The sequence below is a fragment of the Adiantum capillus-veneris genome, chromosome 2, assembly GCF_014529385.1.
Source record: "Adiantum capillus-veneris isolate H3 chromosome 2, ASM1452938v2, whole genome shotgun sequence".
Taxonomy (NCBI): domain Eukaryota; kingdom Viridiplantae; phylum Streptophyta; class Polypodiopsida; order Polypodiales; family Pteridaceae; genus Adiantum; species Adiantum capillus-veneris.
This window is the reverse complement of record NC_140932.1, coordinates 25,397,792-25,418,551: the sequence shown is the minus strand read 5'-3', so window position 1 is coordinate 25,418,551 and position 20,760 is coordinate 25,397,792. Positions and strand designations below refer to the sequence as shown.

General features: G+C 41.5%; 1 protein-coding gene across 2 annotated transcripts in view; it reads left to right on the top strand.

Annotated features, from left to right (window-relative positions):
* The first annotated feature begins 17,849 nt into the window (after window positions 1-17,849).
* LOC147462528 (Cytochrome c oxidase biogenesis protein Cmc1-like protein) overlaps window positions 17,850-20,760 on the top strand; it is a 51,847-nt gene continuing 48,936 nt past the window's right edge. Inside the window, exons 1-2 of one of the 2 annotated variants that reach the window (XM_086526482.1) lie at window positions 17,850-17,989; window positions 18,053-18,200. In XM_086526482.1, the coding sequence (XP_086382608.1) occupies window positions 17,935-17,989; window positions 18,053-18,200 (203 nt within the window). In that variant the 5' untranslated portion in view covers window positions 17,850-17,934. The remainder of the gene's footprint in view (window positions 17,990-18,052; window positions 18,201-20,760) is intronic. The other variant, XM_086526491.1, reaches the window with a different exon arrangement.

Here is a 20,760-nt window from a genome sequence, read left to right as displayed (position 1 = left end):
CTTTCTTGAGTGCTTATGCAAGAGTAAAATTCTTCCATGCGTGGTGGTGTAAGAGTGAAAATTGAGATATTCCTAAGAGTGGACATGCTAGTGTAGTGAAAAATGCTTATGTAATGTTGGGTTTCCAAGCCCGTGGGAACACCTCCTAGAGCATGCAGGTGAACTCAAGCTCCTGTTTTAGTTTGCATGGAAACTTTTTCTATATATTATAAGCTTTTACAAAGAAAATATACAAGCATAGCGTGAGTTTATTATCGTGCAATGTCGACTTTCTCTCTCGCTCTCTCTCTCTCTCTTGTTTCTCTGCACGCCCAGCTCCTGCCATGGCACCTCACCATCGGCATCCTCTATAGCTCTGTAACACAACATGTAATAGTGTATGAATGATTAACAAATTCTTCTTTAAGAAGGGATTTAGGCATACCTTTGCTACCGTGGAAAGGATTAATTATGTAGCTAGAAGAGGCTTATGGTTTTGGGATTTTCCAATTGATAACAGGGGGGGGGGGGTTAACCTTATTTGGAAGAAAATTCTCACTTCCAAGGAAAAACTCTTTTAATTAAAATAGGGCTACCCTTCAAAACTTAACTCTCCTTGAGAGAATTAGTATTAATTTTATTGGGACCACTAAACAAATCTTACACACGTGCTCTTTTTCTCTTTGAAAGAAGAAAAAATCATATCGCTTAAATTAAAAGAAAAACTTGTGAACCTTTCATAAGAGCATTCCTTTTAGAGTAACTTATAATGCCACTTAGAATAGAATGGTTAATTCCAAAAGAAATCAATACTTAAGTGCTCGTGATTATGTGGCAATTATCTTATGCATCTTAAAAATTAAAAAAAGATATATATGACGAAGTTTTAGGGTACGTATAGATATTAATCATCATCCAACATGCATGCTATTTTAGTATGATCTCTAGTCACCTATGGTTAACGAGAGTGCTTTCTATTCTCTATATGCCATATTAGTCTGGTAATCTAGAGAACGGAACTTGAAATATAAGTATGATCTCAAGTCACCTATGGTTAAAGAGAGTGCTTTCTACTCTCTGTATGACATATTAGTCTGATAATCTAGAGAATGGAACTTGAAATATAAGTATGATCTCCAGTCACCTATAATTAAAGAGGGTGCTTTCTACTCTCTATATGTCATATCAGTCTAGTAATCTAAAGAATGTAACTTGAAATATAAGTATGATCTCCAGTCACTATGGTTAAAGAGAGTGCTTTCTACTCTTTCTATGCCATATTAGTCTAGTAATCTAGAGAATTTAAAACAACGGAACTTGAAATAACCTCCGGGTTAGTTGTTAGCAACATGGTTATTTATGATTAGTGATGAATCATAATTAGAGGGAAACAACAAAATTAAGTAGTTATTTCTTCTTTCCAAGCAAAAGGCTTGATTATGAAAAAATGAGAGCTTAAGCATAAATTTATGTAAGCATGAAAGTAAATCATTTTCAAGTAAATGCAATAGCCTAAATAAAACAAGAAAACATTAGTGTGTGTATGGTCTAGTCTTCTCCTTGCTTTGGATGTAGTCGGCTCTTCACTTCGCTTGAAGACCACCAATTTGGCTACTTGGAATGAGAGGATGGTAAGAGGCAAAATGAATTCAAGATATGGAAATCTTGAGAATTAGGAGAGAGGAGAGGGAGAGTGTAGTGTGAAGAAGAAGATCAAGTTTTTGACAAACTTGATTAGGTTTTTGGCCATGGCTTCTCTTGGAGAGATATGTGTGTGTGTGTGTGTGTGTGTGTGTGTGTGTGTGTGTGTGTGTGTGGGAGGGGTGTGTATGAAAGAGGTTTGGCTATGGATTTCTCAAGCTTACTCTCAAATTTGCACCTTAAGAAAATGAAGGAGAGAAGTGACAAATGAGAAGAGAAGCCCTCGTTTTATGGATATTTTTAATAAGTGATTTCACTTATCGTGATAGATTATCTTCCTTATCTTGATCACTTATCTTTCTTTGATAACTTATCTTACTTATCACAACAAGTTACTTACTCACCTTATCCTTATCTTCTCCTTTATCTTTTTCTTTTTCCTTTTCCCTTATCTTATTTTTTCCTTTATGCTAATTTTTCTCAAAATGAAAAGCTAATTTCCTATGCATTGGTTATGTCCATGTTCCCATGGCATAAGCCGGAAGTGTCTCGTGAGTATACTTTGGTGCTTAAATTGAGCCCAAATTTTTCTGGAATGTTTTTTTATTTTTTTTATTTTCTTTTTCTTTTTTATCTTTTAAGTCGGTGGCTTAAATGTGTTGGCCTTGCGTAAGGGCTAGGAGAAGGCCCTTACACCTCTATCTACTTTGATTCAACGGAACTTTCCATACAACATGATTTCCATCTCAAATAATTGGCATCAACTTGTTTATAAAGAAGCATTGCTCAAAATTTGAGAAAAAATGACTTAATGGTTTTGAAAAGTTGGCCGATCAGATCAAGATGTCAAACCAGGTATCTTAGGTGTAAATAGCTTATTGATTGAGACCAAATCTTTAAGAAAATTGCCCCAAAAATGTCAAGAAGCTTGAAAGTTGTGGGAAGGACCTCATGGCCAATGCCAAAAGCTAAAAGTACCTTTAGAGTATGAACATAAACCTGAAAAACTCGTGGAAATCTTCACATGTAGTGACTTTTCAACATTGCCATGAGAAAATTGATCACAAGAGGTAGTAGACCTTGGATTTTTTGAATCTCCAGTGTCAAAAATCATCCCAAGATCAGGGCAACCTGTTTGGGGAAGGTTTCAATTGGTTCCATGTGGTTCAATTTTTTCTATGTGAACTATCCACAAAGGCTTGTTGAGTCAGTAGACAACTATGGAGAGAATTATTAGCCTTACTATGATTCCAAATATCAGGATTCCATGGCTTATAGGGCCGAGAGAGATGGAGAAGTTGAACTACAAAAGGAGAGGAAGAAAGAAGAGTTGCATGTACAAGCAGACTCAATCAAAGAGGAGACATTTCAATTAGAAATAACCTTACATATATAGGAAACTATTTGTCCATGTAAACTTACTCAAAGCACGCTAGTTCCAACTCCCTTCTTTCCTTCATAGATCGTTAGTGGCCAAATGACTATCCCCAATGCCATGAATTCTACATAAAACCACCATTTACAATCTTGATAGTACATGTGCCAGATGCATCATAGTGATGAAACCATGACTTATGAGGCATAAGATGAAATGAAGCACTATTTTCAAGCACCCAATCCATAGGCATACTCACCTCATGTGTAAGAGAAAATCATCAAAGAAGTAAGCAACACATTTCCGCGGCTCATAAATAGCTACACTAATGAGAGAATAATCACATATGTGATCATCATGAGGGCTACACTCTCCATAAGTCCCATTCAACTCTTTGGACATTGAAATCTATTTGGTTTTTGGAACATCCTTTTCCTTCTTCTTACCATACACATGATCCCATTTCCAATTGTAACAACCTTTCTGTATATGGCCCTTTTTGATGCAATAAAAACATTTGACATCCTACTATTGCATGCACAAGAGTTGCTTTTAGATTTATTTTTGCTATTGGATTTTTAATTATCCTAAGACCTACCTTTGACAACCATATCACTGGAAGAAATTTTACTACTTCTTGTTTATTAACTCTTCAAAAAGAAGACTAACTCGCACTAGCACTACCCAATTCACTTGCAAGCACCAAATCACTTATGGCTATTTTAAATGTGTCCCACTACTCAGGCAAGGTAACAAGCAAGAACATAGCTTTCACACTCTCAACTAAAAAATTATGTTGAGCTCCAAGCTGGCTTAAAATAGTATTGAACTCGTTTAGGTGTGAGTTTAAAGAGGCACCTTCCTTCCTCTCTCTACTCAATAAGCTTCTCCCAAGCTTCTTGATCCAATAACCTGTGAAGTAGTTGAAGCCCCAATATCTTATAGTCATTTAGAATACTTGAAAAGATCAATGACAATAAATCTTGCTTAGGAATTACCTCACATTGTAAAATATATAACTCTTTTCATGTCAATTTATTAAGACCATGCAAGAAACCTATTTGTGAGACTCTAGCCATAGATGACACTGCCCTCCGATTGAGGAAACAATTCTTGAAACAAATCTGATTTATGAAACAATTCTTGATCATGACCTCACCACTACCAACGTGGACAATCACACATATAATATTCAATGAAATAAAAAAATCACTCGTTGAAAGAATATTAATGTATCATAAGCATCACTAATTTCGTACTACCACCACTTGATAATTGCATATTAGGTACTTAGAAACATATTTTTTGGTTTACATAGTGAATCACTTATAGTTCATATTCGTCTATTTAAATTGCATTAGTGAAAATTATCTAGATTAGACAATACGACTAAAATGCAGACTTTTGGGTTTAGGCTACATAAGTATAGATTCATTGGTTTAGCTAGCAGGATCATAGGAGATTCCCCTGTTTAGGGAGCATGCCAATTGGTGTAGATTCATAGTTAAAACAAAACTAATTGCCAAACCATTTTGCCAGTGGCTGGCCATCACTGCCATTAGTTTGGTTTGGTTAACAATTGAGGGTAATTTTCTATTAACCTGGAATAACAAAAAGGATGTTTAAGGATTTGTTAATTGATTATTCGATATATTTTGTTTATGTTAAAATTTGAATTGGTTGATTGATTATAATCGCTCAATTTTGGTGTTGTGTTAGCATATCAATGAGTGGCAGGTGCATGACATTAGTACGATGGTTTCTACATGGAATAATGTCACCACCTTTTGGATGATGTTAGCCAGCATCTTTGATTTATGATTTATGCAATTGTTAACGTAGTAGTTTATGGACATTTATTTATTGCTAGTTTGGGAGCTCATTATGAGAAATGAATATTTTATGCCCGATCTAACAATTGTAATCATTCGGAGCATTGAAAAATATCTAAATAAATAAATACAAAAAGGAAATGCTCACTCTTGCACAAGGGGAGATTTTACACCTATTCCTTTGTGTCATCTTGCTCTTCCTCTTGATCTATGCACCATCACATTACCATGTTCAAGCACATCTCTCTCTCTCTCTCTCTCTCTCTCTCTCTCTCTCTCTCTCTCTCTCTCTCTCTCTCTCTCTCTCTCTCTCTCTCTCTCTCTCTCGCTCGCATGCTTGTGCATTTGAGATATCTTACATGCTTGTGATGAGAGAGAGAGAGAGAGAGAGACATTTATGAAAAATTATTGAGAGAGAGAGAGAGAGATTTATGAAATATTATTGCAATAAAAAGATTTCACTCTCAGTCTCTCTTTCTCTCTACATCAACTTGCATCCAAACCAACGAGGGGAGGGCTCAAAGGAAGGTTCGATTGTGGACTTTTCACATCTGCACAAGATCCTTGTGCTAGCACTAGGTCAGGCCAACCTAGCTCAATGAAATATGTGGTGGCATTTTCTTCTCCACATAACTGGTTGAGTTACGTGGACCACTTGCATGAGCCTTATTCTAAGTGTGATCCATGTCCTTAAATCATGCCCAAAATGGAGCTTATGCAAGTCCACCATATGACAAGTTACGTGGCACATCCATGTGGTATTGAGCCCTCCAACATGGTGGATGCCACGTGAGCCATGTGGCTTAGCCACGTGGCAGCGGGGCCCCCTGCCACATAAATGGTCGATCTATGTTTCCTTTCCAAGTACAGAGCGACCAAGATGGCATGTGACACGTCATGCAACTTGCCAAGTTATGTTTCCTATCATCCAAGTGGGATTCCAAATAGCTAAACAAGTTACGTGGCATATCTTCATTGTCCAACCTGACGTGCCAGCGAGGTTTTTCCATGTAGCTAGGTGAGGTAGGTGGCTCGATGTGAATTTGGATATCACACTTGGCACCCAACTGGTCAAAGTGGGTACACCTGATCTTGCACTTGCCCAAAGGACAATCAAAGAATCCTCCTATGAATCTTTATATACAAATATTCTTCTTTATGTGCATACTCAAGTACCCCTCATGCAGGTCTACTTTGATATATTCATGGTTGTTGCACTCTTCTTCGAGCTCATCGTTGGTGCGCTCAGTACCCACCTATTCAACTAGGCACTTGCCTACTACTTGGCTTGGTCCAGGTCCTGTCGCACGTACTTGGAAGAACACTAAACGTGCTACCAACAATCCGCTCTTCAGCATCAATCTGTGCCACTTATCGAGCTCCAAAATTTAGTGTGAAAGTGCTTGTGCACCACAGTTCAAGATAGTTTGTGTTTACATGTGTGTATGTAAGAGATATAGAGAGAAAATGGGTCTTTTTGGTAATGGGATCATGAATGTTCACAATATGCATCATGGGATCTGGATGCAACCACAGAGGTGTGTGCACTACAAAATAAGAAGAATAACAAGAGAGCGAGCAAGCATGCATATCTATGTGATCCAAGTGCTCTCGCATGTATATGAAAAAGGATATAATAAATGGAGAAGATGACACAAGCAATGTCTACAAACTCCCCCCATGTAGAAATTAGCATCTCCCTTCTGCATGTGTTTAATTTATAGATAAGAAATTGCACTCAAAAAGAGACCATCCGCTTTGGGTAAAAATAAGATTTGTCCATAGACTATTTACACTAGGAGTAAATTTCTCTAATAATAATGGAATAATGATTCATGCATGTCATTTACATAGAATATGTGGCCACAATCCAAAATTGAAGCCACTTGGAGTAAGAATTGTCCATAGAATATTTACACTAGGAAGAAACTGTTCTAATAATAATGGGATAATGATTCATGCACGCCATCTACATAGAAGATGTGTCCACAATCCAAAATTGAAGCCACTACTTCCAACTCACTCATCAGCTATACAACAACACAATACAATGTGATCATAAAATGATATTAATCATCGGTCCACCATCAATATAGTCAAATACAAATAAAAATATATTCAAATATATATCTGCATTACATATACCTAGTGGTTAAACAATAATAGAGCATTTGCAAGGTTGTCATCCATATGAACCTTGACTAGCTCAATGTGCTTGCTAGCCAATATGTCTCGTATCACATGATAACGGACTTTTATGTGTTTTGACTTGGAGTGAAACACAGGGTTCTTTGCTAAAGAAATTGCACTCTGACTATCACAATGCAACATTGGAGTCTAAGTAAATGCAAGATCTCCCACTAGGCAAGCTAGCCATACAGCTTCCTTGCTAGCATAAAAAATTGCCACATACTTTGCTTCTCTGTTGGAAGATGACATACAATTTTGGAGACATAATCTCCATGACACCACTGCTCTAGCAAAAAGGAAAACATAGCCAGATATAAATGTTCAACTATCCATACAACCCACAAAATCCACATCCATGTAACCCACAATGGATGCATCACTATTCCCAAAGCGTAAGCACTTGTTACCATTCAAATATCTCAAAATGTGCTTCACCGCTTCTGTAATTCCAAGGGCAAACCCAAGGGAGGTTAAGGATCGGGCCCCGACTGCCAATGGAAATGGCATTCTAGGGGCAAGGCCTGTAAAGGGAGGTTGAGTGGAGGATCAAGGACAACAATTCTCGGGTTTCTTATTGGTATCAAAGCTCGGTGGAGAAGAGAGCTATGGAGGAAGGGGGAAAGTATTGCATGTTCAATGCATGGCGTTGCATGTGCTCTCTCTCTCTCTCTCTCTCTCTCTCTCTCTCTCTCTCTCTCTCTCTCAACTCTCGAGGCGTGGGCATGGCCCCTTGTATACACAGGAGCTCGAGAAGAATTGGGTGCAGGACACCATGTGCAAGACCTCTTGTGTCGAGAGGGGGAAAAAATCGATCGCATTAGAACAGGGCCACCATGGGACTGCTGGGATCGCGGGGATCGCCATGCGACGCTGACAACTTTTCGTCACTATGTGATGCCAAATTCGGAGCAACCCGTGATCTACGGCTTCCCCTCTCTCTCTCCTGCGTCACCTGTGCCCCACCATAGCCACTCTGTGGTTTCTCTTTCATATGGGAAGGCCCTATTTTGGGGCGCCCTACCCCCATAGGGGTCGTACCCATGGCCAAAGATGATCAACATTGTTTGACAAGATGGTGTCCACCTCCGATAAACATGCTTTGTGATAGGCTTGATATACACGTACAACATCGACGGGACACAATCTGAGGAAATTGCAGAAGTTAAGGGACATAGTCCGTAGTTTTGGTAAGGAATAACAGGATTGGCTTCAACATGCACAGGATTTCAAGGCATGGCCACCTTGGCATGGATTCAAGCATGCAAGTGCAAAGGATCGAAGGAAGGTGGCATGCATTGGTCATGCAAGCATTGATCATGCAACATGTAAGATAATGATAAGAAGGACATCAAGAATACGATGACATGGTTCCACCGCTCGAAGAGGGCTTGTCAGCATTAGCAAGCGAGTTGATGGTAACGTTTTTAATTTTTGAATTCATTGACTTTTGCAGGTCTCTGCATTAAAGGGGATCGGAGAGCACCACAGACGGAGAGTGAGAGAGAGAAGGAGACACACGACACACAGATATGGGTGGGGAGACTCAAAGAGTGAGCAGCCCCCTATACACTTATGCTATGTATAAGGTATACAAGTCAGTGGGCGCCCAGACTCTGGGCGGACGGGCAAGGCACATGCGCCTATACCCCAACAACCTCCCACTTAAAGGCGACTGTGCCTTTAAGCAGGAGAACCTAGTCTAAAGACTACAAAAGGTGAGAGAAAATCGCTCTCAACATATGCCCACTGGCTGGCTGTGATCGTGTGCATCCGGCTGTCCTGCTCCCGTGTAAGTCCATACACCACCAGACGTACCGCACACGTACTGCAAGTATGTACGCAATACCTGCATATCTCCCTCGTGCACTATGTTATCATCAGTCAACAAACAACTGACAACCCTAACTGCAAATGCTCCCACTGCAGCTGCGATATCCGGTCTCAAGATCAGTATCTCATACATGAGACCACCGAATGCCGATGCAATGCCAGCGGGCCCTGCTAGCTCTACGGAGCATACATCAACATATATATCCCTGGCAATAGGCATCTCTGATTGACAAGGCGTGTCAGCCACATGCATCTCCTGACTGTCCGCAAAAGACGCATCAACCTGTCGTGAAACCTCAGAGCAAACCAACTGCTCTAGGTGTCTGCTGGAAGACATATCCTGCACAACTATATCCCCATGCTCACTGTCGAGCATAGAAAGGAATGACTGCATAATCGCTGACATCTCAGCCTCCTCTGCAATCATCCACTACAAACATGACCACTCAATCTGCTGTGACTTACTAGAGCTCTCATGCTCTAACTCCTTATGCATAGACTCTTGCACAACGTCCTCCTATCGTGACTCACTAGAGCAAGACCGCTCTACCTGTCTATCCTGCATAGAAGTATCTTGCACAACTGACTCTCTGCTTTGCTCAATCACTAGCAAAGCATGCATGTCTGACTCTATCACCTCTCTGTGTGACTGCTCAAGTCGTGCCCCAACTGTGTGCACAACGAGCTCACTACTCTGCAATCCATGCAAAGCACCCTGCAACCCATGAGCAAAAGAGATTGTCCGGGTCTCTCGCTCTCTGCATGGTTGTAACAAGATTGAGACTCGACCATCTCGCACCAGTACTACGTGCAATGGGTACCATGTGCCAACTCTAGCACCTCTCGCAATCACTAGCGAACCCAAATGCAACGCAAAAGATCGCTCAAGTAGCGATACCCGACATCCACTATCCCTGAGCTGACCAACGGAGATCAAACTCATTGTCAAATCTGGCACATGACGCACATCTCTGAGCACGTACGATGCACCGCTCGGTAATGACAGTCTCACATCTCTTGAACCAGCAATCTCATGCAGTGACCCATCTGCCAATCGCACACTACCATGCACTCTGCTAGAATAGCTACTGAACCAGTCACGATACGGAGTGACATGAAAAGTAGCATCCCTGTCTAGCACCCACTGCAAAAGAAGTGCACTATCCTCAGACGTCAAAAAATCAAGAGTAATACAGGAAGCAAATGTGACCGCATTGTCACTAGGGTAGACACTATATCTGATCCTGCAACTGTCAAGTCAATAGAGCCTATAGCATCTACTGCATCCTTGAGACTAGCCTGTCTCCTGTGCTGTCTCATACGACGAAAGCATCGCCGTCTAATGTGCCCTAAACGACCACAATGCCAACACATAACCCGTCGACGCATATGTGAATGCCGTTGTCTCACAAGAGTCTCAAATGACTCAGATCTGTCATACATCTCATGCAATCTCTGCCAACATGCTCTCGTAGTCGTCTCATACATAACAAGAGCAAATATAGACTCCGCAAGGTGCAAAAATACCGTAGATAATTCCATCTCATCTAGCTCCTGCCACTGATTGTCAGACAAGCATGAAGGTCTACCTGCATCACCACTCAATGGTCCATGCAACCCTCGCTGTGTCAATGCATCAAGCATACACTCTCTCCATGCTGCAAAGTCTAACCCATCAAACATGCGCATTTCAGAGAGATCATAATCTGAGCGATCACCTGTCTCTGCCATGAGCACAATGTAGCAAACTAGAAAGCAAAATCAATGTCTCAGCACCTGCCAACTGTCCAAGAATATGGCAAAGTCACGATGCAAAATCTGTGAGACAATCTGTGAGCATAAAGCTCCCACAAATGGCAATGATGCAAATCCCAAATGCCAAGTCGCGGTAGAGTAAACCAAGCTCCTGTATGGCTATAAAATATGGTTGCAAATCAGCCCCAAAATTCAGCTATGGAACAGCTGCATAAACAAGTCACAAACATATCCCAGGTCAGCCTACACAACTGAGCCATACATGGACACCTGCAAAGAGGAAACAATGGCTGAAAACTCAGCACCCAAATAAGCCCTCAAACCTACCTGTAAGCTTGTAAACCCGTAGCTCAAAACCTGCTGCAAAAACTCAAGCCATTAGTGCTCGAATCCGGCTACCTAGCTCGTAGCCACACAAGCATCATCACAATATTCACTCTTGTGAGTGTGCCAAGATAACTGTACGCTTGTCAAATCGTGAGCTAATCACCAAGCCCACACTATGCGGTATCGATGCATACACACGCACAAATCTCCCACCTGCAGAGAACACCGCACGCAATTGTGAGTGCAACCTGCAATCTCTACCTAGATCGCATAAATGATGCGCATAAAACTCCTGGGAAAATTTCGCCAGAGTTTCGACGCACAATGGCTATCAACACAAAAGAACCATTGTCCTGCAAGCTCAATACAATGAGCAATCAATACGCATCAAACTACACTCAACATACATGCATAAGATCTGCAAACCTGTGTCTAACACATGCTCACAAAGAGTACCACAGATGACCATACATGTCATCCACAACCAACCTCTGCACTTGCTCACAAGATCTACTGCTCACCACATAAGCATACATAGAGCATTACCCGCTCAAAGACCATGTATGCAAGCCACAACACTACAGAAGAACCACTCAACTTCAACTGGCAACACCTGTGGGAGTACTAGACTCAACCTGTACCTGGGAGTCAAACCCGATCTTATAACACCTCATATGTGCCTGCTACCTGCAGTGTGCACGGGTAAGCTATCTGCAGCAGCAAAGAAAACAACAGAGCCCAAAACTGTCCTGAAAAAAAATCTCTGTGTTTTAATTTCAGACCCATCTGCACTCTGAATTAGAAAACGATACTTCTACAAAGTCGTAGAGCTTGAAGCTAGCTCCGTATTGAACCAAAAAGTTCTGGAATCGGAGTTTTGTAGCTCAAGTTATGAGCAAAACAGTAGACTGCTGTCAAACTGTCAAAAACTGAACGACTTTCTTTTGTGCTTCCTTGAGCTCATAGAAAGGCTCAAACTCACTTCCCACCTTGATGCGTGAGCTGAATGTATCAATCTCACAATGCTTCCATGTCTATGGAAGCTCCAAGCTCCAATCTGTCGCCGATGTAGCCGTTGCAAAGCTTGCCGAGAAGAGGGAAGATGTTGTACACAGTGGGCTGATCTGTAGAGGAACTGCGGACTGCTCTGTGAGCACTAGGAAGCTCCTGAGAGCTCTCCTACAAGCCTCTGTATGGCTGTCCACAAGCCTCCTCTATTTCTTTGCTCAGATCTATGACCTCTCCGCCATAGCCGACGAGTTTATCGCAAAGCCGTCCATCTACGCTCTCACACTTGTCGCTCTAATACCAATTGAAGGGGATCGGAGAGCACCACAAACGGAGAGTGAGAGAGAGAAGGAGACACACGACACACAAATATGGGTGGGGAGACTCAAAGAGTGAGCAGCCCCCTATACACTTATGCTATGTATAAGGTATACAAGTTAGTGGGCGCCCAGACTCTGGGCGGCCGGGCAAGGCACAGGCGCCTATACCCCAACATGCATTACAAGCACGCATTGGGCAATTTGAGCTCAATCACCTGTTGATCATCAAGCTGCTCAAGAATGTTCGGCAAGTCTTGAACGTTTTTCATGCATGGCATGTGATACCTTAAACGGCTACGAGCACAATTGCTGGTTCAATGAATTCTATTATCAATGGTCTGCAATATGGATGTCAATTTCCCACTTTTGACTTGGAACTTTTGCTAGGACATTGCTCCTAGGCAATGTTGGCTCCTCAGTTTCAGGCAAGGCCTGTGGCATGTAAGACAAATGTATTCGACAAGGCCACCATTAATAACCATTTCAAGAAGCTAAAGACCAAGTTTGCTAGGGCATGGCTCCTAGGCTAGTTGTCTGCCATTGATGCAATCAGACAACGACAGGATCTACCCATTGTCGCAAGCGTGATTCGATGAATTTTCTAAGGCATCATGGGAGAAAGGCTCCATCTACAAATCTTCAGGATAACAGTAATCAAGCCAAGCAGGCACGAGTTTGGAATATGCTATTAGCATACGAGCTTGGGGAAACTTGCCAAGATGTCTGCAGGTTTTTACGTCACAAGAGGGCGCATATGGTGCATACGATGATGTTCTCCAGCATAGCAGATATGGTTATGAGCCAAATTCAAGCGATTTTTTATTTCAAAAACTCAAGACAAGTCGCCACAGCAGGGCAACCAGGTTAGACAATTTCAAGCTTTTTTTTTTCTACATTTTAGCTTTTAAGTTGGCAAATATTGCCTATTGTACTACATTAAGTTGGCAAATATTGCCTATTGCCTATTAAGTTGGCAAATATTGCCTATTGCCTAGTGCTTTGACAACATTTATGAGAAGCAAGGCTTCTAACCCATGCTAAGATCCTGCCGTTGACTTCAAATCAATGACATTGGCACACAGTTTTGGGCAGTCGGTAACATGCGGATATAAGCTCACAATTTACGTAAGACAACGGCAAATTGTGATGTATCCATGCCCGATTGTGCAAGGCACTTCTGGTATTGGCTCAATCTGTAGGAGTTGTCCATGTCACCAAGGGTTTACATATCTGCGTGCACGACATGCAAGTGAGGTAGATATACTGTGTCTCATTATTGTTTACGCTTCCGCTATAACACTAGCTACTCTGTCAAGGACAAGGTAAGTTTTTGATGTCTTAAAACATTTTTATTCACATGCAAAGTGCCATACCTCACTCACTCTAGTACAATCACGACCACATACAAGGTAGGTGGATCAAGATGTGACTTATGTTACCTCTCTCTATGAGAGCATTGTACAAGCACATTGTTGTGCGCTTATAGGATAAGTGTTAATTATGGAGCCTGATTTACCCCTTGTAATTTTCTGTGTTAAAAACGCACATTTGTGAGGCCCCCATTATAAGGAGAAGCCATTGTGCATGAAGAAAAATAACTTGCTGGAAAATAAAATCACTCACCGGAAACCAAAAATTTCACACCCAGTCTGGAATATTCCTTTTCGCCGAAATATTATGACCGGACGGCGGTCGAAAAGTGATCAAAAAAACGACCGGTCGGTTGGCCGATTGGGCTGGCGGTCGGAAGTCAATGGCCGGTGGCGGAATTAAAAAACGAACTTGTCTTCTCAAGGGCGGCCACAAAATGGGCGGATTGGAGGGTCCGATTTGGACTTTGTCTACACAAGGGCGGCTACACATGGCTGTCTTTTGGCCTATAAAAGGAGGCCATTCTACACACATTTAAGAGTGTGAAGTTGATGCAACAAGGTGGGTGTGAGGTGGTGAGAGTGAAGCAAGGCGGGAGCTCCAAAAGGGTATAATCCCTTTGTAAACTACTTCTTGTTTTGAAGTACTAAAGCCATTGAGTGGCTGCTTTCCCGTGGACATAGCCCACATTGGGTGAACCACGTATATCGTGTGTACTCTCTCTCTCTCTCTCTCTCTCTCTCTCTCTCTCTCTCTCTCTCTACTCTATAATTTCGTGTGAGAAAATTTGTCTCTCTCCATTAAGTAATCTACTCAATTATCTATTTAGCTACGTCTTATTTCTTAACAATAAGCTACCACACAACCATTGTTTACATAGAGGCATACGCAAGGGGGAATTCAATACAATAGAATAAGGGATTTTCCTCGGTCCCGCATCTCTCTCTCTTTCCAACTTCTCTGCAAGAAAGGTGAAATTAGGCACGATTTTACTAAAATCTTTCTATATTGATATGGTAACACGAAGGGCTAAGAGCCATCCATTTTTGAAGGGGTAAGAGTCCCCTATTTTGGAATGGTTAAGAGCCATCTGTTTGTAATCCATTAGTGATTGCTTTCAAGATTGAACAATTCTATCCAGATGAGTATCCATTGATTTTACTGGACAAGCAAGAGTCTTGCCATTACTAATTTTTTGGGTGTTATTTTAGCACTCTATACTTTAAGTGTGAAGATCAAGTTGAGTTTTTGACAGTCTTAAACTCGTAAAGGCCTCTCTCTACCAAGGTGTATAGATGTGAACAAGCATTTCAGACAGCATGACTATTCACAAAAACCCAAGATTATGGATTTTTGGGTCTAGAGAAGATCCAATTGTGAATACGATTCCAACTTGAGTGGATCTTTTATTTTATCTATAGAACTAAGAGTGTCTATACGAGTACAGTTTTGGGGTAAGATCTAGCTTGTGATTACTAAATTACTTATATAAAGTGTTGATGATCAATTCTTGGAACAATCACACTTGCACTTTCAAGGAAAGAAATCCACCAACTGCCAAGGAATAGTGGAGAATTTTAAGCTTCCGAAGTCATAAGGGCAAACCCAAGGGGATCGCGAACACAGACCAAGGGTCGACTGCTACTTGAGCAGTTTCCTTGCAAAGTCTAACCAAGGGGTTTGATAATGTAGACATTAACCAAGGGGTTTGGATTGCAAAGGCAACACCTAGGGGTTACATGTATAATACTCCTTGACTTTCATTGATTTTCAATTATTGTTCCTAGGCCTTTGCAGGCGGGAAATTTGGGCATGTGCCTTTGACTACAGGTAAGTGAACACTATGTTCAACCTCCAGGTACACATATGATTTGGTTTATTTCCATTTTTGCATATACTTTGCTTGACTTTTTCAAATTGGATGAATAAACTTCTATGTTTTCATCAATTTTTGCTCTTTAGCACCATGACAAGGTCACATAAGAGCCAAGAAATTTGGGATGTAGTGTCCACAATAAATTTCTGCATTCTGTAGTTATGGACCCACTTGTAGGGTTTGATTTGGCACATGTTGTCACATGGGATACAACATGGTCTAGGAACTCAAGGAGTTTGGTTTAGCTAGTGTGGAGCATGTATAATGAGGGTCTCTGTCACACACGTCACATGCGTGTGTACAGTTACCTCCACACCCAAGTACATCTTGTACTTGAAGATGTGGAGAATATGAGTCTCTGGGACTTACACTGGCACTGCTACTTCAATTATGTGTCACGATGATGTCCCTTGGTGTTGATCGAATCCGTTTTCTAGACCAATTTTAACACGTTGTATGAGGAACAGTTTTAGTGGCAAAAAATTGTCAGATACGCAGAACAACTTGTTAAGGTGACAAGCGGCTAAACAACATTAATGGATAGTTTTTTATGCATATAGCAAGGCTATGAGTTGTTAATGAAAATGTTTCATTGTTTATACCTAGAAGTGATTAATGTTTCACCTTCAATTATGGCTCAATTATGGCTCAAACATTTCAGCAAGGCTTGCAAATCATTGCAATAGAAAGTATTTAGTTTCTTTTCAGAACTATTTACACGTCTTTTTCATGTGTGCTAGGAGCATCACATGCGCCATAAGTATTGGCAAGTATGATCATGGATATGCAGGTTCGGATTTGTTTTTGTTAAATGCGTGCACACTAGGTACTATGGGCTCTAGTGTTTGACAAAGGTTGATTTAGAACAACATGCACATTCATCACATTAGTTGCTTATGAAGCATTTTGCACTCTATGTGCAGTATCTCTATGAGATTACTTTTGGATCTACCAAACACCAATAGAGGTCATGGCTCGGTTTGGATACTTGTGGATCTTTCAAGTTAACCAAGATGGTTATTCATAACATTGTTGATTTCTCAGCAATGTTGTAAGGAACGGTGGTCCCTATTTTGCCAGTCATTTTGGAAGACTTCTGTAAACCATGGGGAAACACACCTCAGTACTGTCGATATCCAAGGGGATAAACAACTTACAAAGTGTAATCTTGTGCTAAAGGATATACGAAGTGCGTACATTAGCACCAAGCAATCCAATTAGTGAGCATTTATTGCTCTAGTTGGAGCTTCATGTTTAAGTTAGGTTCTCAACCTTGAACACTGGTCATGGTGGAGTTGTTTACTGATGACAAGTGATAACAAGTCAAGGATTTACATTTTGCTGATAAGTTACGTCACCCAATTATTTTCATGGAAAGAGAAAAGAGGTATTCTTTCAGGTACATCTTAGTTGTGATAACTCGTTTAGCATACTCAAGTGATTTCTAAATGGAGTCTACATGCTATGTTGTATGTGAGAAGGTTACAGAAGATGGTTGTAAAGGGACAACAATGTGGAAAATCAAGATGTTACTCTTGGTTTCATTGAACCTCCTACTGAGCCGTGTTCCGATCAAACGAACAATTGGATCCATGAAGGATGCCACTGTGAAAAACATTAGTGTCACTTATGAAGATATCACCACATTTTGTTTTTGAGGACGAAACCGCTTCTCCAAGGAGTAATGTAATGCCAAGGGCAAACCCAAGGGAGGTCAAGGACCGGGCCAAGGGCCGACTGCCAATGGAGACCGGATCCTAGAGACAAGGTCTATAAAGGGAGGTTGGGCGGAGGATCAAGGATGGCAATTCCCGGGTTTCTTACAGCTTCTAGTGCTTTCTGCCAGGATTTGCCACCATAAAGTGGCTAACCACTCCCAATACAAATGCAATGTCAGATCCCGTGGTACCATGGAATACATAAGGCTGTCAACTACTGAAGAATATAACACCTTTGCCATTTCTGCTTTCTCAACATCAGAGTTGGGGGTATCATTCTTGCTAAGTTTTTCTTATGCCTTCATTAAGGTACTCAATGCTTTCCCCTTCTGCATATTAAAATGTTGCAAGACCTTGTGGATATACGTTTCTTAAGACAACTCCAATATTCCACGTTTTTAATTTCTCTTGATACACATATCAAGAAAGAGCACCCACATCATGGAGATTTTTTTCTGTAGAATCTCCTTCAATGCTTAGTCGAGAATGTTCAAATTGAAGGGAGAAAAGTTTCTATTTTAAAAAATAGAAACCCATAGTAAAGGTAACCGCCCCTTAATTTTTTTTTTCCCTCTCTCTCTCTCTCTCTCTCTCTCTCTCTCTCAAGGATGGTAGGAAGAAGCCCCTTAAAATTTTAACTTTTCTTATGCTTGTTGTCTAATAAGCAGACTGAACATTACGCTTTCAAATAAAGAGGGTGGCATGCGGGAGCATGGGTTTTGCAGACGACGCGAGAGAGACGCGCCTGAAGAAGAAAGTCGAAGAAGGTAACTTTTGCATTTTGTGTGTGAGAGAGAGAGAGAGAGAGCATGTTTTTGTGGGCTTGCCAGCTCTTCGCAGCAAGATGAAGGCCAGGGCTTTGCAGGAGTGTGACGGGTTAGTAGCTAAGTATGCAGAGTGCGCTTCTGGAAGGACCCTTTCGGTAGTATGGGCTTGCCGCTCTCAGTTCAAGCTTCTTAACGAGTGCTTGCATCAATAGTAAGCATTCTTTTGAACTCGCTGAATCATTTAGTAATTAAGATTTGGATGGACCTACGTCACTAGCCTAGCTGGAAGCCTTATTATAGTATTTTAAAGAGCTTATCACTTGATCTCCTTCTGGAGTCTGTCAGTGGTTTGCTAATGAGCAGTCATATAGCCTTGTCTTCTTCAGCCTACTCTGATTACATGGTAATTGCATGTGTATAGACGTGGCCGTGGCAATTGTGCATGGAGGGTGCATTTTTCAAGAGAAGAAAGTGCAATGATATTGATGAGACATGCTTTGTACCCTAATTCAGGGCTTGGAAAACTACGAGATAAATGAAATTGGCCCCAAGGGTTTCTATACTGAAGCAGCTCAATCATAGGAAAAGTGCCATCAACTCGCCATGTAGTGTTATAAACGCTTGATATAAGCTAAGAGCTCCATATAAACTTCGTGGAGAGCCTATGAGCCTTATGGGGTTTATTGTTGAAAAATTGTTTAGGAGGGAGGGGGTCAGATTTTTTCTTATTTGGGGTTAATCTAAGCTTATGAATTGGATCTTGTCGTGAATTTGTGAGCGTAGAAATGGGACTTGCATAAGTAAATTAGTCACGTATACATACACATCTTCACATAAGCTTGCGTGGGAAAATGAGATAAATCCAGCCACATAGAAAATTTGCATTTGCAAAGTCAGATTCAACAAAGTTCATTTGGTTTATGTTTAGGGGCCTTGCTACTTGTGTGTTACTTTTGTGACCTTCATTTGCTTAATCTTAGCGCTATTCAATTACAAGGGTAGAAAAAATTGTTAGAGCCATGGAAGAAACTCTGCACACAGATCTTTGTATTGATATATTGTCAGAAGGGGCAACAAAAGATGGATGGGAACGGTTGTCAACATTGGCACAGGTGCAAGTATGCCTCTTCTTGGCCATGGGGGGCAGCTGATTGCAATCACCCTCTTGAAGAAGGTATGAGGAGACTATGGAAGTGTGTGCTAGAGTTTGGAGGTCATCTTCATCTAGATCTTGTGAGTGAGGGTTTCTTTGGTGTCCATGCAAGAGCAAGGCCAACCCGCCATAGCCATGGAGCTCAAGTTCCCCAAAAGGAGAAGGTTCTTTCTTGTGTGGCTCATGGGAGGGGAGGACCATCTCAAGTGAATAGCCCAATGTGATTCCAATATTTATTTCGGCTTTAGATATTTTTTTCACTTATTTGTCAAAGTTTGGGTGGGGCAATATGCTAAGGTGAGTATATAAGCACCACCTTGCTCCCATTGTAAATCATCAATTCATTGCCAAGTTTGGTTGGTTTAGCAATCTCTCTCTCTCTCTCTCTCTTACTCCCATGCACAAAAGCTTATGGTTGTCCTTGAGAACTTTTGCTTGCATAGTGGGCTGATTGTGAATGAATCCAAAACAAAGGTTGTGTGTGAAAACCAACCGTAAGGAGAAGCCATGCATTGTGTACAACAATGAGACGCTTAAAGTTGTTGAGAGCTTTAAGTACCTTGGCCTTGAGGTTTTGTCCAATCACAAGAGGCATGAATGTGCTATGCGTCGTTTGGAAGCAGGTCAGAGCATATTATGTCTATATAAGCAACCCCTTGCCTCCATTGTATACACATTCAGTTATCCGTTGCAAAGGTTGATTGGTTCAGGAGACTCTCTCTCTCTCTCTCTCTCTCTCCCCTTGGTCTCTATGCTTTCGCATCGTCGACTTTGACATGGTATCAGAGCAAGGTCGTGCTTGAAGAGCCTTGGCGTGGAGGAGCAGTCGCCGTGAAGAGAAGAGAAGACCCACAATCGCCGTCATCCCTTGTAGCCCACAACGTGTTTAAAATGTTGGGAGTTTTGCTCCTTTACTGGCCTCCAACGCCCTTGCTTGACTGCACACAGCGGCGTCGACCCCCCTTTTGTCCAGCGCGTTCTGAAAATGCAACCTATTGATGAGTGCGAAGCGGTGTGTGCAAGTGATAGAGCACGAGGGAATGTGCAGGGCGTGTACCTTGGAGAGGGGCGAGTGCAAACAGAGTAGGGGGCACTATAGATCGAAGAAGGAGAGAGAGAGAGTGCTACACGATAGATGAGGGGAATATTAGAGTGAGTTATTGTCAGGTGACACATCCAACCCTGTGTGTTCGTGGACAAGCTACACCATAACAGGGTTTTCGTCAGTCCAGTCAGTCTAGATTAGAAGTGATCTGGCACTTTTTGTGAGTCTATTCGTAGACCGTGCATGCCCAGTCACTTAGTATAGATGCATATCCTCTGGTTGCACACAGCATGATCATGAGTATTCCCAGCAGAATCCATCAAATTCCATCAGGGGAATTTTCCAGTGCATTTAGCCTATTTTCCCTATTTTTGACATTTTTCACTTATTAATTTAAGTGACTTTCCAACAAAAGTAGGTAGGGCAATTTGGGTAAGAAAATATATAAGCAAACCAAAGTTAGCACTAAATGGCAGATGAGCCAGGAGGACAGCAGGCTTCGGCGACAGGTTCCCTCTCTCTCAGCAAGACTCCCCATGCCTTGGCGTTTTTCAGCCTAGCGTTTCCAACTTT